General features: G+C 34.3%; 2 protein-coding genes across 7 annotated transcripts in view; one reads left to right on the top strand and one right to left on the bottom strand.

Moving 5' to 3' along the window:
- LOC145245832 (uncharacterized) overlaps positions 1 to 20251 on the bottom strand; it is a 34653-nt gene extending 14402 nt beyond the window's left edge. The window contains exon 1 of the mRNA XM_080107485.1: positions 20015 to 20251. The gene's annotated coding sequence lies outside the window, so the exon portion shown is untranslated. The remainder of the gene's footprint in view (positions 1 to 20014) is intronic.
- Positions 1 to 25295, top strand: part of LOC145245831 (uncharacterized) — a 201426-nt gene that overhangs the window by 66006 nt on the left and 110125 nt on the right. For 4 of the 6 annotated variants that reach the window (XM_080107484.1, XM_080107479.1, XM_080107481.1 and 1 more), the window contains exon 2: positions 1177 to 1374. In XM_080107484.1, the coding sequence (XP_079963610.1) occupies positions 1177 to 1374 (198 nt within the window). The remainder of the gene's footprint in view (positions 1 to 1176; positions 1375 to 25295) is intronic. The other 2 variants (XM_080107483.1, XM_080107482.1) reach the window with 1 other exon arrangement.

Below are 25295 nucleotides of genomic sequence, written 5' to 3'. Positions count from 1 at the left end.
TTCACATCATCGTGTTACTTTATAATTATTATATATATATAATTATTTTTAAACTACTTTTTATTATTTCATGTTTTCACGTATACTTCTTCTAACACACTACACGAGCTCGTAAAAATACTCGCTTCCTCACATTAAAATACCTTAAAACTAGCGTCATGAATCCATTTGGAGAATAAGACACTATCGGCATGCTTGAATTTCACTGTTGCAGTCTGGCTAATAATAATATCTTTTAAAATAATTTTCAGAATACTATAATAAAGGAAATAACATCTCAGTTCATTTAAAAAATGGCGTCTTATAAAAATATAATGGCATAAAATACTGTTACCGGTTTTATTCTATTCTCTCTCTCTCTCTCTCTCTCTCTCTCTCTCTCTATATATATATATATATATATATATATAAATATAGATATATAGATATTCAAGAGCAGTAATTCATGAATTTAACGAGGTTATTAAGAGTGCTCAATAAAAGAAAAACAAGATATATTTTTACTAATGTAAACAAATTTAGAAGGTCGCGGCACCGAGCATACTAATATTTCGGACAGATGATCGATTAAGAACACAAGTCTATGTCATGTGACTTTAAAATGGTTGCTTTGGTTTCTTCTGTGGAAAGCAACCGTTCTAAATATATATATATATATATATATATATATATATATATATATATATATATACACAAAAACACACACACACACAAACGCACACACACACAAACACACACATATATATATATATATTAATATGACTTTCTAAATCATATATTATTCACATTTAAACAATGTTTCTAATAGGACTTTATATTCTATTATTTTTATTTAATAAACTTTGTAAAAACACTAAGTAAAAGAGTCTCTGTAACGAAGAGATCAAAGTATATGTATTTCAGTAAAGTCTAAAAAAAAGATCCAATCTTTCTTTATAGTAGGAGTAGCTATTGTGCACATACGTAATTTGCTCGCATGCAGTTCAGTAGTAACTGATTGCGCAGCATCTATGAGAACGATGGGCAATGGTCCGCGTGGAAGTTTTAGGTTCGGTATTGTGTGATATGAGATGCAAAGAAAAAAATATGCAATCGAATTTTATGAAATCTTAATATGTCTAACTTTATCTAGGATTCAATAATTTTATTAGAACTTACACTTTTTTTCTTTTGTAGAGTAGATGCTACATGCGAATGACAATGAAGGGCAACAGAATGGATTTTAAAAAGGACACTGAGGATATACAGTTCCTGCTGCAAGGTCGATTGGACAATTGTAGTCGCCAGCGTCTACGAGCCGTTGAAATCAGCTTGAATAGATATAGCAACAGTGATCACAGAATGTCTCAGAAAGAAGTACAATTGACCCTGCAGGTATTTTGATCAAACGTTTAAATTCTATACTATTCTCTCTCTCTCTCTGCACCCCTGCTCTCTCTCTCTCACTCTCTCTCATATATATATATATATATATATATATATATATATATATATATATATATATATATATATATATATATATATATATTCTGGAGAAATATATTGTCTTATAATATAGATCAATCCTTATTTAAGAAGCTCAATCTAATTAGAGAGCAATATAGAGAATAAATGACAAAAAGTTATATTCACAAAATTCGTGATGTTGACCATCTTATAATTTATTCCTTTAATTCCGTTGACCTATACAATTCTTGACAGTATCTATCTATCTATATATATATATATATATATATATATATATATATATATATATATATATATATATATATATATATATAGATAGATAGATAGATAGATAGATAGATAGATATTTGAAAAATAAGAAATCTAAGTCCAGAAACTTTTCTTAATAAAGATATTTATTAATTAAATTCGAAATTTTTACCCATAAAAGCCTTTACAAAATGGTTAATCGTCAAAAGAAATTTTTACTCATAAAAGCCTTTACAAAATGGTTAATCGTCAAAAGAAAGCACTCTTTTTTTTCTTTGAGAAATTAGTACGGCTTGTCATAAAGTATTAACCTTAGTATTTGGACATCAACCTTAACATGAAGAGAAGTTTAATTTGTTAAATATTCTTTACTTTCACCTAACATTGTTATAAACAAAATATATCATAAAATCGAAATTAGCATAGAAATTCTACCTAAAACAGCAGAAATTCCAGGAAACAATTGTATAATCATTTCATTGATCGTGAGTGGACCGATAAACCCATTAAAACGAATGAGTTTTGACTTGACGTTTGATGTCAGCAGACGTTCTGTCTTTGGCACCCTCAGCTCCAGTTGGAGAGTTGGATGTATCTAAGGCAGTTAGTTAACTCAATAATGTCGACATACTATTTACAAGAAATTGTAATATATATATATATATATATATATATATATATATATATATATATATATAGGCATCCACATACAGTACTGTTTCGCTGTATCACAGCTAATCAGTGCGGCTAGACAGGCAACTACCTCAAGAAATCCGACCGCCTAAACGGCAGTCAAGACTTATCATCAATAAGAACCGAGTTCTTAAAAGGCTTACATAATTATTACTATAATTATTTCTTAATTCCTACAGACACTGGTGTTTCATCCTTTCAGGGATCATCAGTGCAGGGAGTTACGATTATAGCCGGTTAACTCTCTCGAAATATCACTTCTGAACAATGTTTATCAGTTCTTAAATAATCTGTTATTCTGAAAATACAAAAAAAACAAACAAAAAAAAACAACAACAACAAAAATGGCTGAGTTCATTTGCATATTTAAAACACACACACACACACACACACACACACACACACACACACACACACATATATGTATATATCAGTTTTAAGTATCTACATAAAATTTTTATGCATCTATTTTCAGTATTTACTTCGACAGTGCTTGACACATAATAGGTACGCAGAATATCCCGTGTAGTTTAATTGCCATAACTTACTACTTAGTTTTACTTATGCATTGAGCACTCTTGAAGTAAATACTGAAAAGTTACACATCTTTTCAGTATTTACTTCAAGAGTGCTCAATGCACTATATATATATATATATATATATATATATAGTGCAATATATATATATATATATATATATATATATATATATATATAATTATTATTTTTATACTCACAGAGACTTATGTTTCATCCTTTCGAGAATCATCAGTGAAAGAAGTTACGATACAGCCGGTCGGGAGATTTAAACCCGACTACAAATCTATCGTTGACTCCATTAGCAAGGAACAAACCGCACGGCTAACCGCGAAGTACAGTTGAAATTAACATTTATATAATGCGTAAATGTCAAGATGGCCAAGAGTGATCTTATGATCATCATGATCTGCCTACAATTTGGAAAAATTTTCGAAAACAGAATCCACAAAGCCAGTGAAGCATTTGGTAGGTTGCAACACTCTCTAGAATAACCATGATGCCTCCAAAAATACAAGTAGCAGACCATGAATCGGTTGTAATCCCTACTTTTCTGTATGGTGCCAAAACGTTGATCTTGTGTCGCAATCATATCAATCAGCTCAATTCCTGACATATCAGATGTCTGTGTCCTATTTGCAATGTGAAATAGCAAGATCGTGTCCGAAATAGTGAGTTACTGAGATCACTGAAATTGAAACATTTTTGATTAAAATACAAATGCGATGGTCTCGTCATCTCGTAAGAATGGATGACTCAAGAGTTCCAAAGCAGCTTTTTTTATGGGCAACTGACAACTTCTTCTCACCCAATATGGCGTCCTCCTTTTTTGTTACAAAGACTCTTATTCATTACAAGAACAAGCTAAAAGGCCATCTGAAGCGTTGTGTAGTTGTTCTAAGCTTCTGGTGCAGTAGGGGGTTGCAGCAAATGGAGGAACATGTGTTAGTCTGTCTGTCCATTCTTCTGATTTGGCTGAGATTTTGTATGGATCTTTGTTATGATAAGGTGCAGCAAACTAAGTATTATGGTATTCGTTTGATGCACGGGTAGAGATTACGGATTAGCATTTAATGCAAAAAATAAGCACAGATTTAAACACATTCAACCATCAATTTGGCATAAACCATTTGTTCTAAGTCAACAGCTATAACTTTTGCTCGTTTTAAGCGAGTTAAAATTACGAGCTAAAAGTACGAGCTAAAATTATGAGCTAAAACGAGCTAAAATTATGAGCTAAAACGAGCTAAAATTACGAGCTAAAATTACGAATTAAAATTACGAGCTAAAACAAGCTAAAATTACGAGTTAAATCGAGCTAAGACGAGTTAAAGTTATGAGCTGAAATTACGAGCTAAAACGAGCTAAAATTAGAGATTACGGATTAGTATTTAATGCAAAAATAAGCACACATTTAACCACATTCAACCACCAATTTGGCATAAAACATTTATTCTAAACCAACGTCTATAACTTTTGCTCGTTTTAAAGGGGCTTTGTAAAATCGCATTTTGAACTGACGCATGTTAAGAATGCTTATTTTTGTTTTTTTCTTTTCTTGTTAAAAACGAGTTTTTCTATCCACACTAGCGTTTCTTCACACACGCACGCATGTACACAGGTGAAAGGTACCGAGTTTCCTTTTTTTCCGCCACCGCCACCGCCACCACTTAATGGAAGTTGCCGCACAACCCTGTTCGTTACGATCTGTTACACATCGGGGATAATAGATGCCCAGTTGCCTTGAACCCACGTCAACCGTCGAGACGATGTTTTCCGCAATTTTTATTTCTAAACCAATTTCAAACGTCATCATAATTTCAACCAATCCAAACATTACTGCTGTCCAGATTTTATGTGCATTCTTCTCTTTTGTTTGCATTGTTCAGAGATATATAGAAAGGTTTCAACCGTTTCATTTAATCGGCTTTTTAATTTATTAAATTTTACCCAAGTAACATAAAGTACGCCTCATTGATTTCGAATTAACTTGTTTACTACTTCTGTGATAACAACCTCTCAGCATTTGGTTAAGGACACGGACCGAAAACCTGCGTGCGTCACGTTCGAATCCAGTTCGTTCCTGTGATAATGAAGCAAACTCGCACCCCTCTAACAATGGTTAGCTAAGCGTGAGGGACGCCGACGAAAAGAAAGATAGAAAAGGAAGAGTTTGACACACAGAGGGGGAAGAAGATGGAAAGGACCTCTACACGCGTTGTCGGCTAAATCCCCTTCCATTCTTATGTTATGAAGCGGGGCTACATATCGAGAACAAGACATATAATGGAGGATGAGACATTTATATAACGGCGTATACGACAACGACAGTCATGTAACAGTCACTTGTTTAGTTCATATTAATAAGAGAGAATGTGGAGAGGTGTGAATTGGACAGTTCTTTTTAACACGGAGAAGGGAATTCATTATTGATGATCGGGACAGACAGTTGAAACTTTGAAAGGTGTTTCATATAATGTTACTTTTACAAAGACTATAGACAAAACACATTACAAACGAAGACAAAGGCTTACTTATAACATGAAGACATTTATTCCAGCTGGAATGATGATCAGTTATCCGATGCTTTACATTGTCTTATTTCCCTTTCTGGTTCGCTCCCGAAAGGGGCTTCGGCTAACTTACTCTTCCGTAACAGTGAAGTTCGAACCGTCTTGACTCAACCTCCTCTGATCTACCTGACTGATTCTAACTTAACTGAATATATTGTAATCTACCTTTCTTTGTGATGCCAGAACGTGCTAAAACACGTGAAAGTCCCTCACGAGGATTCTACATATTACATATGTTTCCGACACGTTTTTTTGGCAACACAAAGAAAATTCCTTAATTTACATTGTCCGATTCTACTTCCTCTGACCCAATTAGTTGTAACACAATGGGCAATGCTCTACATTCTTATCATCGTATCTAAATTAGAAAACCATGTCAGCCACACTGATCTAACCTTTTTACCCATTCACCTCGATTGCATAAACAACATGACCTGCTGACGTGCCCTGACATTTCAAGAAAATAACAGCACCGACTTTATTTTACATGTCTCTCATACGAGTCGCAAGGTTTTAAATTCAGGGAGCTGAAGAGCTCCCTCAGAAAGAGCTCTTTATCACTCTGCCACATTAGATACATCGAGGAAAAAAGAAAACTTTTTTGCAATTGTGGTAACAATGCCGAGTCCTTGGTGTAAATGTTCTAAATTATTTTGATCTTTTTATTACTGAGTTCGATTCTAACCGTTCCGTTTTCTAAGTATTATTTTCAATCCTATTTACTTTGTTTCTAATTGCCGGGATCTATCCCCTTCCATATACGATACACTTATATATAAGTCTGTCTGACTATATACACACACACACATATATATATATATATATATATATATATATATATATATATATATATATAGTCATCCACATACAGTACTGTTTCGCTATATCACAGCTCATCAGTGCGGCTACAACAGTCAAAGCTGTAAACCATTACGCTAATCATCAGCCGCTACTGTGTGGGTAGTGAATTAACGATATTTTGACATCGTCTGAATACCTAAGGTATATATATATATATATATATATATATATATATATATATATATATATATATATAGAGAGAGAGAGAGAGAGAGAGAGAGAGAGATCGCAAAAGAACTGCTTGCAGCCTAGCTCCCATAGCAGTATCAGCAGCACCCCTAAAAATGGCTGGCTTGCGAAGAGATTAGCAGCAGTAGCTAAAAGAAGCGGATATGCAAATTAGGAAGTGTGCTCGATAAGAAGAAGATGAAAAAAGGAGAGAAAAATATACCCGTGCATGGGACAGGAAGAAAAGTGCGACGTCGATGAAAATGTACGTGTTAAGTTAGATACAAGAATGGGCTGGCTGGGCCTAGCATGCGGTCGGAAGAAAGAAGAAACAAGTACCAGCCTAAAATGGACAGATGGCAGCGAGAGACACGGTAATATAAACATTTGTTAAAAAAAAATGCTGACCCGGAGTTTTATTTTTTTCTTTCCAGTTTTATTTTATGAATTACTAAAGTAAACGTAACGGCCACGTTACATCAGTAGTAAATCCGATTCCATATTTTTCCTAGCCCGAAATGATTGCATCATGAGATATACTACCTGATGTCGGAAATAATAGGAGGGTGGTATTATGGCAAACGACCATGAACTAGTCTACCCTCTTTTCCAAAGGGAGATCCTGAAATGATGGTCTCATGATAACAGGACAGATACTACTCTATCCCCAAAAGGGGAGATAATGCCAGGGAGGATAGTATCATGACAAAGGAACATATACTACACTATCCCTGAGGAGGATGTAATGTCCGAGGAATATCTAATTACAATAGAACAGATACTAGTCTATCTCCAAAGGACGAGAAAATGTCCTGGAGAATGTTATCATGACGACAAATACTACACTGCACCTAAATGAGGAACTATTTGTTTTTACAAAGTGGTTACCACATATCAAAGCCTGGAGGCCACTCGAGGACAAATATTAATTGAAAGTAGGGAAATTTATTGATAGTATTCTTAGCTAGACGAGTGTTTTTTTGTGAAAGATTGGCAAGGGGGGGGACCATTTCTTGGGATGGATAGTATCATAACACGATACTACACAACCTCCTGAATTGAACATTGAAACAATGAACATTATTTGGAAATACGTGAAAATAAAAGAAAAATTGAAGAGTTACAAAGACGGGAGTGGTATTATTCAAAAGATCGACCTGTTGTGCTTCAGAATTTATTTTTTCTACATAGTCATCATCATTCTCAATGCACTTTTGCCAGCGATGGGATGGAGATTGTGCATGCGTGTCAGGAGTGCAATTTGTCACTCACACCTCTCGCGCCATTTTGAAATTAACGAAGCATTAGCTTCGTAAATGTTCAACAGGCGCCGGTGCATATTGATTGATTCAATGTTTCCTGCATGGAGTAATTAAATGACGCATCTTTACTTCTGATGCACGTCTATAACAAGTGTTGCTTTCTTAGAGTTTCACACCGTCAATATCTTCTACAGAGGTGAAACTTTCAGGTCATGAATGCATAAGTTCAGTCATCATAACAATGCAATCTGTAATCGATTCTGAGCCGGAATAAAAAATAGGAGGCATTACATTTGGGACGTTCCTCGTATGTATCCATTTCTGCTCGCATAGTTACATCTTATTTCTTAGTCACCCTTTTAATTTTTTAAATTTATTTTTCTACATAGTCATCAGTATTCTCAATACACTTTTGCTTGATAAAAAATGCTGAGAGTCATCTTTTGTATAATTTGGACTACTGTTCTCATCTTGAGTTTTATTCTCGCAATGTTTCGGTCGATGTAACTCCAACCTTCTTCAGATTTTTTTTAAAAATCGGAATCGCTCGAGACAAGTCATGGAACCACTTAATGTACGGAGCTAACAAAAACGAAATCTGATTATTGCAAAAGCAGAAGATATTGATCTTAGTCTTGAAAAGACCAAGGCCGTAGGTAGAAGGAAAACAGTCAGCAGGAAGGGAGTTTCACAGTTTTGCTGTCGTTGAAAAGAAGCTACTGGAATTGGGAGCTGTATTATAGTGGGATACTAAAACAGCGAATTGATGGAGACCTTTAGACCAACGAGTCAAACAAGCTGGAACAAAAAAAAGCAGGCAATTCTGAGAAACACATGCCATTATAGTATCTGTAGAAAAGACTGAGACTAGCAACATCAATAAGAGAGAGAGAGAGAGAGAGAGAGAGAGAGAGAGAGAGAGAGAGAGAGAGAGAGAGAGCAGTGAAGAAGAAAGTGTAGGGCCAATCAAATTACAGGCATGTTTTGCGATTTATCGAGAATTTTTAAATGGAACACAGATTCACCAGCCCAAATACGACAACAGTACTCCATACATGGTTTGATAGTAGATTTGTAGAGATAGAGAATAGCGTCATGTGCAGTGATATGCGGAGAATATTTTAAGGGCAGATACCCAATGAAAAAAACCCAAAAAACAGTGTCTCGGTGGGGTACAGGCCTATAGTACATTCCTCTGAAAAAGGTCACTTTTAAAACAGGAGTAAAAAGGGCAGGTGCTTGGGAACCCCTGCACTAGGTGTATCAGGATTTTTGTAGGAATTTTTGACACCCCTAACACGAAACTGCGAATAAAATATAGAAAACTCGTAATTTCTCTTTTAAAAGTGGGTTGTTTATTTTCTTTATGGATTATACTTCCAAAATAAACTATTAAAGTTGTTTTAAAAGTAATAGAAATATTTAATTTTTTTTTTTTAAAAACAGTAATGAATTTTACGAACTCAATATTTTTCAATTTTTAAACTTTAAAAATCTATCAAAATTTTTCTATTGATTCTATTTTTACAATATTTTCAGGGTCAATGTGAAATTTTATGCTCTTTCTAATAAACTGATTATTTTAGACAAACGTTTTTTTTTTTAAATTCACATCCCACCCATTTTCAAGTGTCTATTAAAAAGTAAATAATTAATTTACTCACCAAAGTGTTATATATCACAAATTGAAGAAAAAAGGTCAATAAATAATATATTCAAATTTAAAAAAAAAGTAGTGTTTTTTAGAAATTTACCTGTAAAGTTCGAGGTTTAAAACCTTTTTTTTAACCACGTTGTTTGTTTTTCTTTTGTTTTGTTTTTTAATGAAACCTTGGTCCTTGCTCCTTTAATTGAAAAAAAAATTTAGGGGGGCTTGAATTACATTTTTTGAGTAGTTATAAACTTGGAAAGACAGGTGGTCGAATAATTCACGCCTCCCATTTTGAAATGTCTATTAAAAAGTAAATAATTAATTTACTCACCAAAGTGTTATATATCACAAATTGAAGAGAAAAGGTAAATAAATAATATATTCAAATTTAAAACAAAAAAAGTAGTGTTTTTTAGAAATTTACCTATAAAGTCCGAAGTTTAAAACCTTTTTTTAAAAAAAAAAAACCACGTTGTTTATTTTTTATTTTTTTTTAATGAAACCTTGGTCCTTGCTCCTTTAATTGAAAAAGAAATTAGGGCTTGAATTACATTTTTCGAGAAGTTATAAGCTTGGAAAGATGGGATGGAATTATTCACTATTTTTCACGAAATTTCTGACACACCTACCCCTGCACGTTCCTGCTCAAATGTGAGAAAGTGTTTAAAGCGAGAGAGAGAACTGATTTTACGAGAAGCAGAAATTTAATATATAGACTTGATGAGAAGAAAGACCAAGAAGTTTTGGAGTCGATTTCTCATTGAGAGCATAAATAAGAATCTATGGAAGAAAAGGGACACGTCTGCGATTAAAAGACAATAGTTGAATCTTAAAAAAGATTAAACAGGATAAGCTATTTCTTACCCAAATCCATAACTGAACCGAGATCAACTTCTAGATCATATTTCAACTGATCCGAGGAAGATGTGGGAGAAGCAATACCAGAATAGAGGATGATGTCATCAGCATAAATGTGTATTCTCTGAATAATATTTCCTTTTTTTTTACATAGGCATGACTACTTATCAAGGCCCAGAAACCACTCGAGGATAAGAGTTAAGCGTGTACAATAGTCAATTGGACAATATAGTAATCGTCAGTAATGGAAATTCGGTAAATGTGTTAACTTAAGTGGAACGGCTCATCAAGAATTTGTTTACTTTGGACTTGAAGACAATCAGATTGTAGTCAGCGGGAAAGCCCTGGAAGATATTTATATAGACTTACATATTGTCGAACTTGAAAATATTTCTGTCGAACTCCGTAAATCTTCCCGGAACACTTTATTTGTTTTATTTAATCCATGGAAGTAGCAAGTTCTCAACCATGTAGAATTGTATTCTTAGTATTACCGACACTGAGGATTGAACCAAAAACCTCCAGGAGTATATGATTTAGTACTTTACCCGTTACACTACGAGCATTATGGATAATTCTATTTTTAGTTTGAGAAACCTTAAACCTATTCTTATTTTAGATGCGCAATCTATTACTTGCTCATTACATATTACTGCAGTTTCCGTTTATTTTATCAGCTATCCATGGGATTGCCGTATAACTCAATTGTTTACAATGCTCTGATTTAAATGTTAACTTGGTATGAACATCTCTCCCTTGTGCTGACAATAATAATGTATATCAATAAAGTTGATATCGTCTTTGAAACGATCGTATACAAATTTCAGTTGTTACTTCGAATTACTGCGTAACTCAATTGTTTGCAATGCTCTGATTTAAATGTTAACTTGGTGTGGACATCTCTCCCTTGTGCTGATAATAATCAATAAAGTTGATATCGTCTCTGAAACGATCGTACATAAATTTAAATTATTGTTTAAATTTCGGGAACATGTGTAAATGATCATAGATTCATTTAGTTTATCTCCTATTTATTTCGGTTTAGCTCTAGAAGAGCTTACTCCTCTTCTATTGAGCTGATTATCGATCTGCAGTATTTTATAATGGAAAATATTATTGCCAGCCATGACTGGGTAGAAGTCCTAAGTAAATTCGCAAGTGTATTTAGAACGTCGCCCGAGCTGGAGATTGAACCTTCAACCTATAGAAGAGTGTAACTTACAAATGACTTTTACGATGTATCTTATCCACTATGTCATGGGTCTTTTCAGAATACAATTGCAAATTACTTAAGACTTGTATCCAGTTATGGCTGATAGAACGAGAGCATGCAACCTCCGTAGATTAAATAAAGCGTTCCGTTAAAAGTTCTGTGCAGATCCCCGAGTTCGGCAGAAAGCCTCCGGATTCGACAGAAAGATTCCCGGTCGGAAGTTATATCGCCCGAAACGTTGTGAAAATAACACCCAGGATGGGAACAGTAGTCCGTAGAATTCAAATAATACGAATAATAAATTCCCATCTTAAAAATTAAAAAATATAATAAACGTGATAGACCGAAAGCTGGACATATTGGATTACAGAGATACAATGTTTAACAATAGCAGAATAAAAAAGAATATCTGGTTTAACAGGTTAAATTAAAAACAGCGTTACGTTTTCAGCTGCCATTTTCGACACTCTTTCAATGGATTTTTTTTTCTTTTGAATTTGGTATTCAAAATTTGCGTCTGACAATAATAGTTTCACTTGAAATAAATTCAATTCGAAGTAGAAGAAAAAGAAACGTTTTCATTTGTTTTTTTTTTTGGGTGGGGGCCTATTGCTTAATAAATACAAATGAATAAATAAAATACAGAATTAATGAAGTATGGAAAACTTTGCGTGAAGAAAGAACATATACACACACATATTGAAGCTAATAAACACTCCCTCGTCAAAGCAAGAAAAAAAAAAAAAGAGAAAGAATGTTTTTATCTGAAACAACATCAAAAGGGATGTCAAATTTATGACTCATTACACGAGTTATCTACTGAACCATAGATATGGTGAAAGAAATATGATAAAATAAACATGGCCGTGTCACGCCATCAAAAAGCCGAACTGATTCCGAGAAATAATTTATTCTTGGACCTTGCATGGATTACTGTTGCCATATTAAGGCTTGGGAATCTCACTACTATTTAAAAATTAGGGTTCGAGGTTACCCCTTTCGATGACGTTGCTGTTGGCGAATTTATGGCCTAGCTGACAAGGCTCACTGATGTGAGAATCATAGTAGATATTTACTTGCTGCCCACCACAGCAAGATGTGACACAAGGTCGGAAGGTGGGAGATGTCAAGCCAGCGTCTTAGCAAAAATTGCCTGGGCATCCTCATCGACATTCCCCAGTGGTGGCGCTTAAGGTAGCAAGCAATAAACTTGCACCACCCGAAAGCCGGGCGGCAAAACCTGGGAGGGTGGACCTTTTAGGTAATACCCAGACGGCGTACCCCCAGTCTGACAGGCGCTGGACCAGTTCCTGGTTCCTCTCCTGTCGGGCTGATTGTCAAGAACGGATCTTTGACTAGTACTTTCTACCAAGGTCTCCAAGCAACTGAGGCAGCAAGGAGATCAACTCTGCAACATTCAAAAGAATGGGAGGGTATGAGAATTATAGTATGGATGTATAATTTAAGTTTTAAAGACAAGGTTGGATCTGAGGCCTCAGAAGAATATTAAAAGTGGATAATATAGGATGATGCGTGCAGAACAAGAGACGTCGATAGTGTATGATTATGTTGAAAGGATGAATGAGAGTTCTTGACTTAGTATATGTAGAATAACTGAAGTTAGTTCACAATGAAAAAAAGAGTAAGGTTTTGATTTTTAGAAGAACCTGACTGAATAATACGAGTGGAAATGAACTTATAGATATTATGCCATGGTATAATAAGCTGATTGATCGGGTTGAGCCTCTATGACCTTGTGTGCATCCAAAGTAATGGCCGAAGTAAATTGTAAGTCAACAGGCCACATCTTGCTACCAGGATACTGTCGTAAAGCATCATAAGCCGCCACTCACAGCCTACAGATGGCCTTGTTTATTTTAGGTTACTACTCTACATGAAGTTGTGGCTATGCCAACAAGGCGAAATGATATAAAAATGATATAATGGATTATAATGCGAGTTTAAGACAGGCTTAGATCTGTTGACATCAAATAAAAAAAGATAAACACTAATAATATATAGGGAGATGTGTACAAGAGAGAACACTTCAATGGAACGGCTATGTTGAAAGGACAAATGAGTTTTTGGGTTAGTAGATGAACAACAGTTGAAGTAGCAGGGTCAGTGCACAGAAGAGGAGGAAAGGAACACATGGAAAACTACATAAATTGACTTAACCTGACTTCACCGCTACTTTTGATCATTGGAGACGGGCATGGATCGTTACATGAAAATAGGCAGATGACACAATGGAGCGACTAAATATCGACTGGCTACAGAAATTCGATCAGAATATGATCAGAAACTCCGAGCATAGATGGACAATGGTTGGTTTGTGCCATACTCAGAGGAAAGACTCGGACCTCCGAAGGGGTTAATTCCGTTGGTGGTCATGATTCAGTAGAATAAGGCAAAAGTGTAGCAATGATGGAGTACCGCAAATTAACAATCATGTGGATGCATTCACGGCCAACGCAGATGTTTGTGCTGCTAAAATGCATGAATAGCGTCAAAAAAGGGGCTGACGTGTCACTGCTGGACCTCAGAAGAGCGTATTTCCAAATACAAGTCCACGAAATGCTGTAATCATACCAGACTTTAGTGATCGATGGAAAGAGAAATATCTAACATGTCTTGGGTTTGAATTGAACATAGTTTCCCTTAATATGAGGGATAAATAAAACTTGGTCAGAGATTTAATTTAGAAGTCAATCTCTATAAACCGTCCTACAGGTGCCAGTATGTAAAACAAACATTCATTTGATGATGATTAACCCTAACTATAAGCCTAACCCTATACTAAGCCTACCCCTAACCCTATACTAACCCTAACCCTATACTAACACTAACCCTTTACTAACACTAACCCTATACTAACCCTATCATTTCAAACACTATTCTCTATCTCTATAAAGTTACTATCAGATATTATATAGAGTACCGTTGTCTCGTGAATTTTAGTCCTGTTCGAGGATGGATCTGAATAAAGTTGGTTGAACCCATTTTTTCTTCTCTACACCCTCTATCTATCTGTCTGTCTCTTTTTCACACACATACATGGTGTTACTAGTCATTAGTTATTGTCATATATAGGCCGGTGAACTTTATTCCTGCTTGAGGGTGCTTAATTAGGTTGGTTAAACCCACTATTTCTTCTTCTGTCTGACTCGCTTTTACACACAGACGTGGTTTCATTAATCTCAGTCTTTTCTATAAATATTATTATGGCATATGTTCTTCAGAATTGTCTGATCTATTCTCTGCTTCCTTTGTTTCAGCTCATTTGATTCGTTGGTCTTCATCAATCTGTTCAGATACCTCACTATGTTGTATATTCATATTCCAGTAGTTTTTTTTGGAACTGGAAGCTTGTAGAACTCTCTTTTTGTTGACTGTTTTCCTCCTGAGTATAGTTTTTTTTGCTATGTAAAAAGAGACAGACCCCAGTAAGTAAAAGAGCGAACTAGATAAGCGTTAAAATAATATTAAGAAAACGGTTAGAATCTAACCCATTAAGAAAAGTTAATAAAAGAAAGAATACATATTGAAATCCTAAGAATGTAGAACGATTGTCATTGTTCTTGGAAATAACTAAATATTATTTATGTCAGAGTTTAACATGAACAATGTAATTTGAAACATGAGGGAGTCACATTGTTTGACCACGCCTCTGACGTCATAAAGAAGAGGGAATTCCAATATATTGAGATGGGTTCGAGTTAGTTAGATAGAAGAAAGAGTCGGGGCTGATGCCCTTGGAGGCGAAGAGGGAAAGAGGAGGCCATGTAGTCATTCAAGCTTGAATTCCTGATTCATCACTCAGTCAGCTGGATGAATAAAGAATCACAATCTATATTTTGTAAACTTTTTGTCTGCGTGTCTTCATTACCACTGAAAGGTAAATGTGTTCTGTCTATCATATTAAAAGAACTGTCTGTCCTGTTCCTATCATCATTAAGTAATGACTCTCAGTTCCGTATTATAATATAATAAAAGAATTGTTATGTTATGGCGTGCCATAAAGAGGGTCCGTTGTGTGATGGACCATAAAGGAGTCTATTATGTAACGTGTACCATAGCACCATATGCCGATATGTGTACTTGGGACGAAGGGTCCATCATGATACGTGTATACGTATCACTGAATGTCTATTGTTAGTGATTCTTCACTGTTTGAACCCTAGAATTATGTTGTTGCTGTCTATTTATGATATATTAATATCTAATTGTTCATATGCGCGTGTGTGTGTGTGTGTGTGTGTGTGCGCGCGTTTGTGTGTGTGTGTGATACATGTATTTTGGACGTACTTTCATGTGTCGTTGATCTCGTCCACCTGGAATTCATCTTGTTCTTGGCGGGGAGGCTGGAACCTGTTTGGACGAATATTCATTCACTTCCAAGAACGCTGGTTGGTTTTATATATAGTTTTTATTCACTTTCCAGGTGTCGACCGGAGAAGAATGGAAAGTGAATATCTTTGCTTGCGTGGTTACTTCTAGGTCTCTATTTTCACATACGTCAGCTCCCACCCCAGTGAAGGGGGGGAGACCTGTTAAACCGTCCGCCCTGCTCAACGTCCAAATTCAAACTCCTTATGATCTCCAGCTAACCTGATCCACGTAACATACGCGTAGATCCGATCAGCTGACCAGACCTTCCGGTAAATTTGCCTATGATTTAGCTTTGTAATATTTTGACAGTTTTTATAAATATTCTTCATGTTCATCTCCCGGACATCTAGATAGATAGATAGATAGATCGAGACGGAGAGACAACTAACAAATACTCTCTTCTGTTCGACCTAATAACAGAATCATCATCACAGTCGTCATGATGTGCCGAGAATATAAATGTCTCAGCCTCTGTTATAAATGTATCTCTCCTTTTTTAAAATGTATCCCGTGATATATCAACATCAATAAACACATCCTCGATAAATATGCACGCTACTATTTAATATACACTCTACCATATATGTACGCACGAGATAAATACTCGGAAAAACACACACACACACACACACACACACACACACACACACACACACACACGCGCGCGCGCGCGCGATATATGCCCACCACTATATAATATTTTCTTCAGTACTAAGGTTATTACGCATCTCATAATCACTTTTCACTCTTTTTAGCTTCCTATATCAAATGGCTCCATGTTTTGTCTGGAGTGACTTTTAAAGAGATTACAGTGAGCTATTGTTAACAGAGAATTTTGCTAAGTGTAATGCTAACCAAAAACACAGCAATTATTGTCATTACTTTTTATTGTTGCATGTGCGTATGGTAGTAGGTATGGCCAAAATTTAGCATAATTTTTTTTTTTAACCCATGAAGTTGCGGGGTATCTAAATTTTTATATACTTTGGAGTTGAAACTTTGTGTAATGACTGAAAATAGTTTAAAGTACATAAACCGAAAGAAAAAAAATTATTTTATCTAGAAAGCGAAACATGGTAATGTCCTGCAAACATTGTAATGTCCTACATAAAGGCTATATATTCAAGAGTTTACACATTATGATCCTTAGCAATGCCATTCACACAAAGAGTCACGTTGTACTCTTGGCAATAAGTTAGTAGCTTACTATTGCAAGACTTATAAAAAAGGGCTCCTTCAGTCTTGACTGACTATGGATACACACAAAGGGGTGCCTACGCGTAAAATTTTTAGTATGCAATCTCGAACCACGCCTCTCCTGAATCGACATTTTTAAATACTAGTGGCAAGTGAAGTGTATGTACAAGACGACTGGAAACAAACTGAAAGAAAGTTTTTAATTTTATCTAGAAACAGAAATATTTACTGTCCTATGAATAGGACACTGCGTACATGTGATATATTTTATAAGTTATTCAAGATAAAAATTATATTTCATAAATAATTCAATATATATATATATATATATATATGTATATATATATATGTGTGTGTGTGTTTGTGTGTGTGTGTGTGTGTGTGTGTAATGTGTTTCGACATAAGTTAGTTGCTATAGGAAATATACAAAATGGCGTAATGGAAACATATTAAAGGTACATGCAGCTTCTCTTCCAATTTTCGGATTATAATCATGTCAAATCGCACTTCATTTCCTTTTGACGGATTAATTGTTGCTATTTCTTCTGATGAGTTAAGGGCGTAATAGATTCACTGGTTGATATAATAATTAAGTGATTGATTTTTCGCTACGAAACAGATACTATCAAGAATTGTAAACGTCAACTGAATTAAAGGAATGTGTTATAAGATGGTCAACATCATGAATTTTGGAATATAGTTTTTTGTCATTTATTATATATATTGTTCTGTAATTACATTGAGCTTCTTAAAGAAGGATTGGTATATATTATAAGAAAATTATTTCTACAGACATCTGTAATAAAAAAAAACAACATTAGTGCATAAGCGACACTCTTATTTAATAATTTCATTTTATGACAGCTTCTATTCGAAACCTACACTTTTGGCACGAGCGTATAACATGGTTCTCGTCGATGTTGTCCATATAGATGCTTTTAGAGAGAATCTTTGGTGTTGTGACGATGTCTATTAACATATATCTCAACAACGCCTCACAAGGAATAATCCAAAAAATTAAGGTCTGAAGAGCTTGGGGGCCACAAATTGGGGTAATAGGATGATGAAAATGTTCCACTCTTCTTGAGTAGTCTGTGTGATGGTGCAGAGTATTTTGGATCTCACTAAACGATTTTCTTCGGTGATCTTGAACATAAACTGATATAAAATGATATAATGGATGTGAGTTTAAGACAGATCTGTTGACATCAAATAAAAAAAGATAAACACTAATAATATATAGGGAGATGTTTGCAAGAGAGGAAACTTCAATGGAACGGCTATGTTGAAAGGACAAATGAGTTTTTGGTTTAGTAGATGAACTACAATTGAAGTAGCAGGGTCAGTGCACAGAAGAGGAGGAAAGGAACACATGGAAAACTATATAAATGAACCTGACTTCACCGCTACATTTGACCATTGGAGACGGGCATGGATCGTTATATGAAAATAGGCAGATGACACAATGGAGCGACTAAATATCGAATGGCTACAGAAATTCGATCAGAAAATGATCAGGAACTCCGAGCATAGATGGAAAATGGTTGGCTTGTGCCATACTCAGAAGAAAGACTCGGGCCTCCGAAGGGGTTAACTCTATTGATGGCCATGATTCAATACATTGGACTTGTATCATCATGGATATTCCTTTGAATTGTGGGTTCCGAGACACTGAAATCTTTTGCAATTGGCCTCATTGACTTCTGGTGGCTCTCAATAATATTCTGAACATGTTGAATAAACTCGTGTGTTCTAATGCTGTCAAGGCGTTGCTGATGCTTTTTACGTTTAGCAACAGGCGAAATTTAGCTGTCATTATCTTCTAACTCTTTGCGAACTTTAAAAACGAACAAATTGTGCAATTTGGAAATCGCTGTGTTCTGCCATTATTGCAACTATTACAGCATGTATTTTCATTTCCTGTGTTAGCTTATTATCTCCCTTGATTGATTGTTTATAAAATAAAATAAAGGAAAGAATGGGTAAAATAAGTGATGTTCTTAAACAGACGCACCCGGTGATATATATATATATATATATATATATATATATATATATATATATATATATATGTATGTGTGTGTGTGTGTGTGTTTGTATCTATGTATGTGTGCTGTGTGTGTGTGGAAGTGGGTGGGTGTACAAATGGAGAGAGTCATCGACTGGCAGACTTTAGCATATCAAAGTTCTTAATGAGTATAACTAGAAAAGCAAGCACACCACACATGCTTGAAACCTGACCGTTTTTCTGTCAGTGATTTTAACCACTGGCTCATAAGAAATCAGCTGCAAGTTAAGTGGAATCATAGTGGTTACGTAAACGCTACCAACCGACAAAGAGTGTTCCATTCGTTTTTAATAAGTGTTTTGGATTTAATATTTTTGCATGTTTGTTCTTTCTCTCTCAATAGCTACTTTACTAAAGTAATTCTAATAATTAACCCAATTTACCGGATGTTAATAGACATCTGTCATTTGACAATGGTAAGTGGTGATTCATAAGCATAAACACAGGATTTATTTTACATGAAATTCCAATATAAATTCTTCATGTAAATAGTTAGAACTGCGCATCCTAAAAGTTCTATAATTATGCCAGTAACGTTAAAATCTTGCGTTCTGGTGGCGATGAAGTCGCTAAATGTGTTTTTGATATCGCTTAGGTTTTTGAAACATTTCTCACGCAGAAAGTTGTCGAGACACTTGAAAAAATAGTAGTCAGTAGGTGAAAGGATTGGAGAGTATGGCGGATGAGGCAGAGTTTCGTAGGCCAATTCGTATCGTGTATACAAGTATCGTGTATATAAGAGAATACACGCACGCATTGTTACCTCTCAGCATGTTTTCACACACATGCACCCACACGCACAGCTACATAAGTAAGTGTACTTACCTTACATCGTGAAAAGCATGGTCAAAAGGTTCTTGATTCAAGCGACTGCTTATGCCTATGTCTGCATCTGACCATCAAATCCACACACCTGTTCGCACATATCCACCCATACCTCTCTACACCTCTTAGGAGCAAGTCCTCACCCGTCAATCCTGGCCAAATCATGACAAATATACATGATTAAGGCCCCAAATTATATTCTGTTGCACGAGCACTTACCCGCATCTGCGTTAGAACATGCGCCTAAACCTGCAAGTATATTAATAATAATGTAATGTGCACTCAGCAACATAGGAAAAATTGCCCCATACGTTTAAGCACACACACACACAGACACAGACAGACACACACAGACACACACACAATATATATATATATATATATATATATATATATATATATATATATATATGCAATAGTAATTTAACGTCTTCATAAACCACGTGCTCTCCATACATAATCTAGATTTCAATTTACATCAGTGTTGAACTCGTAAAAAATGCACATAAAAATAAAATAAATAAACAACGTCACACTCGACCTTCCTCAATCACAAATTATCCAACCCAATCTAAATTACTCAACTTAAAGCAGTAACTTAAAGAAATAAATTATCGCTGTGAGTTGTCTAATTTGGCGAGAGGGGAAGAAGATGGAAAAGGAGATGGAATAATGGCAGAGCTATGTCAACACTCAGGGAGAAAAATCCCCTCCACCAAAGACATCGTGAAAAGCACGGTCAAAAGTTTCTTGATTCAAGCAATTGTTTATGCCTATGTCTGTATCTGGACATCAATTCATCCCTTTTATTTAAAATATTTGTCTGTTCACATTTTAGTATTCTTGTTTTCTCATCCAAACTAAACTTACATACAAACAGACGACTTGAGAACCGGCGTAAATCCCTAGTCCTTAAAGGCCCATCATTTTTTGGCCAACTTATTTTTTTTCATGGCCGGATTTAGAAATGAGTGTTTGTGAACATCAAATCGTTACTATGTGTTATCATAGTTTTCCTCTAGTCGCCTTGTATACAACACATTCTATTAAGTGGATATTCGATTTTTATTTGGCAGTTGAATATTTTAATATTAGAATTAGCATTGTCTAGTGTATCCAATATTTTCTGGTTATGGTTTTTAGGGCTGTTTCCTGGTATACGGTCCCATACAATCAAGTGTTAAAAACAAAACTTGGCAAGAAATTTCTAGATTTTATCGAAAAACACTTTCCCGCAACCAACCCCTTACACGAAATTTTCAATAAAAATACCCTAAATTATCCTACAACTGATGCGAAAAGTTAGAGATGATAATTAAAGCACATAATGACAAAATATTAAATAAAAATATGTAAACAACAACAAAATAAACAATAAAAAAATAGACACCATGACAAAAATAAAACTAACACAAAAGATACATATATAACTAGCAGAAATAATAATAATAATAATAATAATAATAATAATAATAACTAGCGTCATTTTTCATATGTAATAAATTCTTGGATATGGTACTAATTATGTCAATAATTTTTCATCATTTGTAACCCACCATTTCGCACACCTTACTAAAATAATAACTTTGATATATTGTATAGGCTGATTATTTCATTACACACACATCAATTAACCCACATTTCATCATTTTCATTCTTAGATATGTTACTAACTTCGACAATATTTTTAAAAATATTTTTAAGCAACATTATCGCCCACCCTTACTAAAATAATAACTTTGATATATTTACTGGGCTGCTTATTTCATTTCAAAGAAACCAATCAATTAACCTCCATTTCATCATTTTTCATAATTCTTGGATATGTTACTAATTTCGACAATCATTTTTCATAATTTGTACCCACATTATCTCCCCCTTCTTAATAAAATAATTACTTTGATATATTATCTGGGCTTATTATTTCAGTACAAACACACTAATGCATGAAATCATATTTCATCATTTTTTCTTAATTCTTGGATATGTTACTTATTTCGACAATCATTTTTCATAATGTTAACCCATATTTTCGCACCCCCTTTACTAAATAATAACTTTGATTTATTGTCTAGGCTGATTATTGAATTTCAAACATGCCAATCAATTAACTCACATTTCATCATTTTTTATAATTCTTGGATATGTTACTAATTTAAACAATCATTTTTCATAAGTTAAACACGCCTTATAGCCCCCTTACTAAAATAATAACTTTGATATATTGTCTGGGCTGATTGTTTTCATTCCAACACATTAATCAATTAACTCACATTTCATCATTTTTATAATTCTTGGATATGTTACTAATTTCGACAGTCATTTTTTATCATTTAAACCGACGCCATCAGCCCCTTACTAAAATAATAACTTTACACATTATTGCAGTAAATCACATATTATCATATTTTTTTTCATAATTATTGGATATGTTACTAATTTCGACAATCATTTTTCATAATTAAAACCATCCTTATCGCCCTGTCTTACTAACATAATGACTTTGATATATTGTTTGGGATGATTATTTTATTATAAACACACCAATCAATAAACTCGCTTTTCTTCATTTTTCATAATTCTTGGGTATGTTACTAATTTGTACCCTAATTTTTCTGTAATTAAAACCATCCCTGCCGCCATCTCTTATTAAAGTAATAACTTTGATATATTGTCTAGGTTGATTATTTCATTACAAACACACCAATCAATCAACTAACATTTCATCATTTTTCGTAATTCTTGGATATGTTACTAATTTCGACAATAGTTTTTCATAATTTTAGCCCTCCTTATTGCCTTTCCCCTTACTTAAATAATAATATTGATGCATTGTCTGGGCTGATTATTTTATTATAAACACCCCGATTAATTAACTCACGTTTCACCATTTTTCGTTATTCTTAGAAATCTTAATAATTTCAACAATATTTTTTATAATGTAAACCATCCTCATCGCCCTCTCTTACTAAAACATAACTTTGATATATTGTCTGGGCCGATTATTTCATAAAAAACACAACTATTTATTAATTTACATTTCATAATTTTTCATAATTCTCGAATATGTTACTCATTTCGACAATCACTTTTTATATTATTTGCTCACATTAATAACCGCACACTACTAAAATAATAACTTTGATATATTTTCTGGACTGATTATTTCATTTCAAACACACTAATCAATTAACTCACATTTCGTCATTTTTCATAATTCTTGGATATGTTACTAATTTCGACAATCATTTTTCATCCTTTAAACCCACATCATCGCCCCTTACTAAAATAATAACTTAGATATATTGTCTGGTCTGATTATTTCATTGCAAACACACTAATTAATTAAATCACATATTATCATTTTTCATAATTCTTGGATATGTTACTAATTTCGACAATAATTTCCCTTCTCCTTACTAAAATAATAACTTTGATATATTTGCTGGGCTGCTTATTTCATTACAAACACATCAATCAAATAACTCACATTTCATCAGTTTTCATAATTCTTGGATATGTTACTAATTTCAGCAATCATGTTTTTATAATTAAAAACCCACATTATGCCCCCTCCTACTAATATAAGAACTTTGATATATTGTCTGGGCTTATTATTTCATTACAAAACCCCAATCAAATAACTCACATTTCATCATTTTTCATAATTCTTGGATATGTTACTAATTTCGACAATAATTTTCATAACTTAAACCCACTATGTCGATCCCCCTTACTTAAATAATAACTGTCATACATTGCCTGGGATCATTATTTAATTATAAACACATCAATCAATTCCGGGTATTCTCATAGTATATATGTTCCACCTATCTTATCCAATCCCGGGTGACGCCGCATATTCTGCTAGTATATACCTTTCACCTATCTAATTCGATTCTGGGCGACGCTGGGTATTTTGCTACTATGTTTTCCACCTATCTCATTCAATACTGAGCAACGCTTTCAGCTAGTATATATTTGCGCTTATTACATACAATCCTGGGTCTGATTTCATGTCCGCTACCCCACTGGTAAAAAATATACATGAAATAAAGTAATGTTTTAATCGTAAACTGTTTCAGCCATTTCCGGGATTGATTTCATATCCCCCAACCCACTGCTAAAAATATACATGAAATAATGTACTGTCCAAATAGTAAACTGTTTCAGCCATTTCCGGGACTACTTCATATCCCGTACCCCACTGTTAAAAATATGCACGAAAAATGTTTTAATCGTAAACTTTTTCAGCCATTTCCTGGACCAACTTCTTATCTCCCATCCTACTGTTAAAAATATACATTAAAAAAGTAATGTCCAAAACGTAAATGGTTGCAGCCATTTCCGGGACCGACTTCTTATCCCCACCCTACTGTCAAAAATATACATTAAATAAAGAAATGTTTAATGCGTAAACGGCTTCACCCATTTCCGGGACTGATTTCATATCACCTACCCCACTGTTAAAAATATACATGAAATAAAGTAATGTTTAAATTGTAAACGGTTTCAGTAATTTCCGGGACTGACTTTATATCTCCCACCTCACTGTTTAAAATATACTTGAAACAAAGTAATGTTTAAATCCAAAACTGTTTCAGCAACTTTTCGAAATTAGTACATAAAAACATTAACACGGTTAGGGATTAGGCAACCATTGCTTCAACAGGAATTTCTGAGTGTGGTATCAGTCTCAGCATTCCAGTGACTTAAATCCACCCTTTCTTGGTCTTGGTTAATGGAGGAGAAATCCTTCATTACTGATACAATTTTTATTTTTGTTATTGATCAGAGTACCCCTTTTGGAGAGCTGGTCCCCCTCCCAATTTTAACCGACCTCATGTCTAACTCCATCTTTGTGGGGAGGCAAGTAAACAACAAAAAATAAATAAATAATCAGAAGGGAATTTTCCAGTGCATTTTATAATTAATCAGAAAAGACATTTCCAGTGCATTTTATAATTAATCAGAAGAGACATTTCCAGGGCATTTTGTAATTAAACCAGAAATTACTTTTCCCAGTTACTTTTGTAATATTAAAACGTTGTTACATTAAACGTAGTACCTATCCACAATGCATGCCTACAGGACAGATTTAGACACCAGGGGCGTTTTAAATGTGGAGAAAGAATTGTCTTAGTCGCAAAGGATTTCTCCTTCACTAAGAGAGAAGAAATTGAAATGTAGCATCTGAAGAACAGATGGTATTTATTTGCTCCCCCACTGAGCAAATTAGGCACAAGGCCGTTTTCATTGTGAGGTAAAAACCAGCTCCCCT

This window comes from Euprymna scolopes, chromosome 23 (genome assembly GCF_053919585.1).
Source record: "Euprymna scolopes isolate OS-2025 chromosome 23, ASM5391958v1, whole genome shotgun sequence".
Taxonomy (NCBI): Eukaryota; Metazoa; Mollusca; class Cephalopoda; order Sepiida; family Sepiolidae; genus Euprymna; species Euprymna scolopes.
This window is presented reverse-complemented; position numbering and strand designations above follow the sequence as displayed.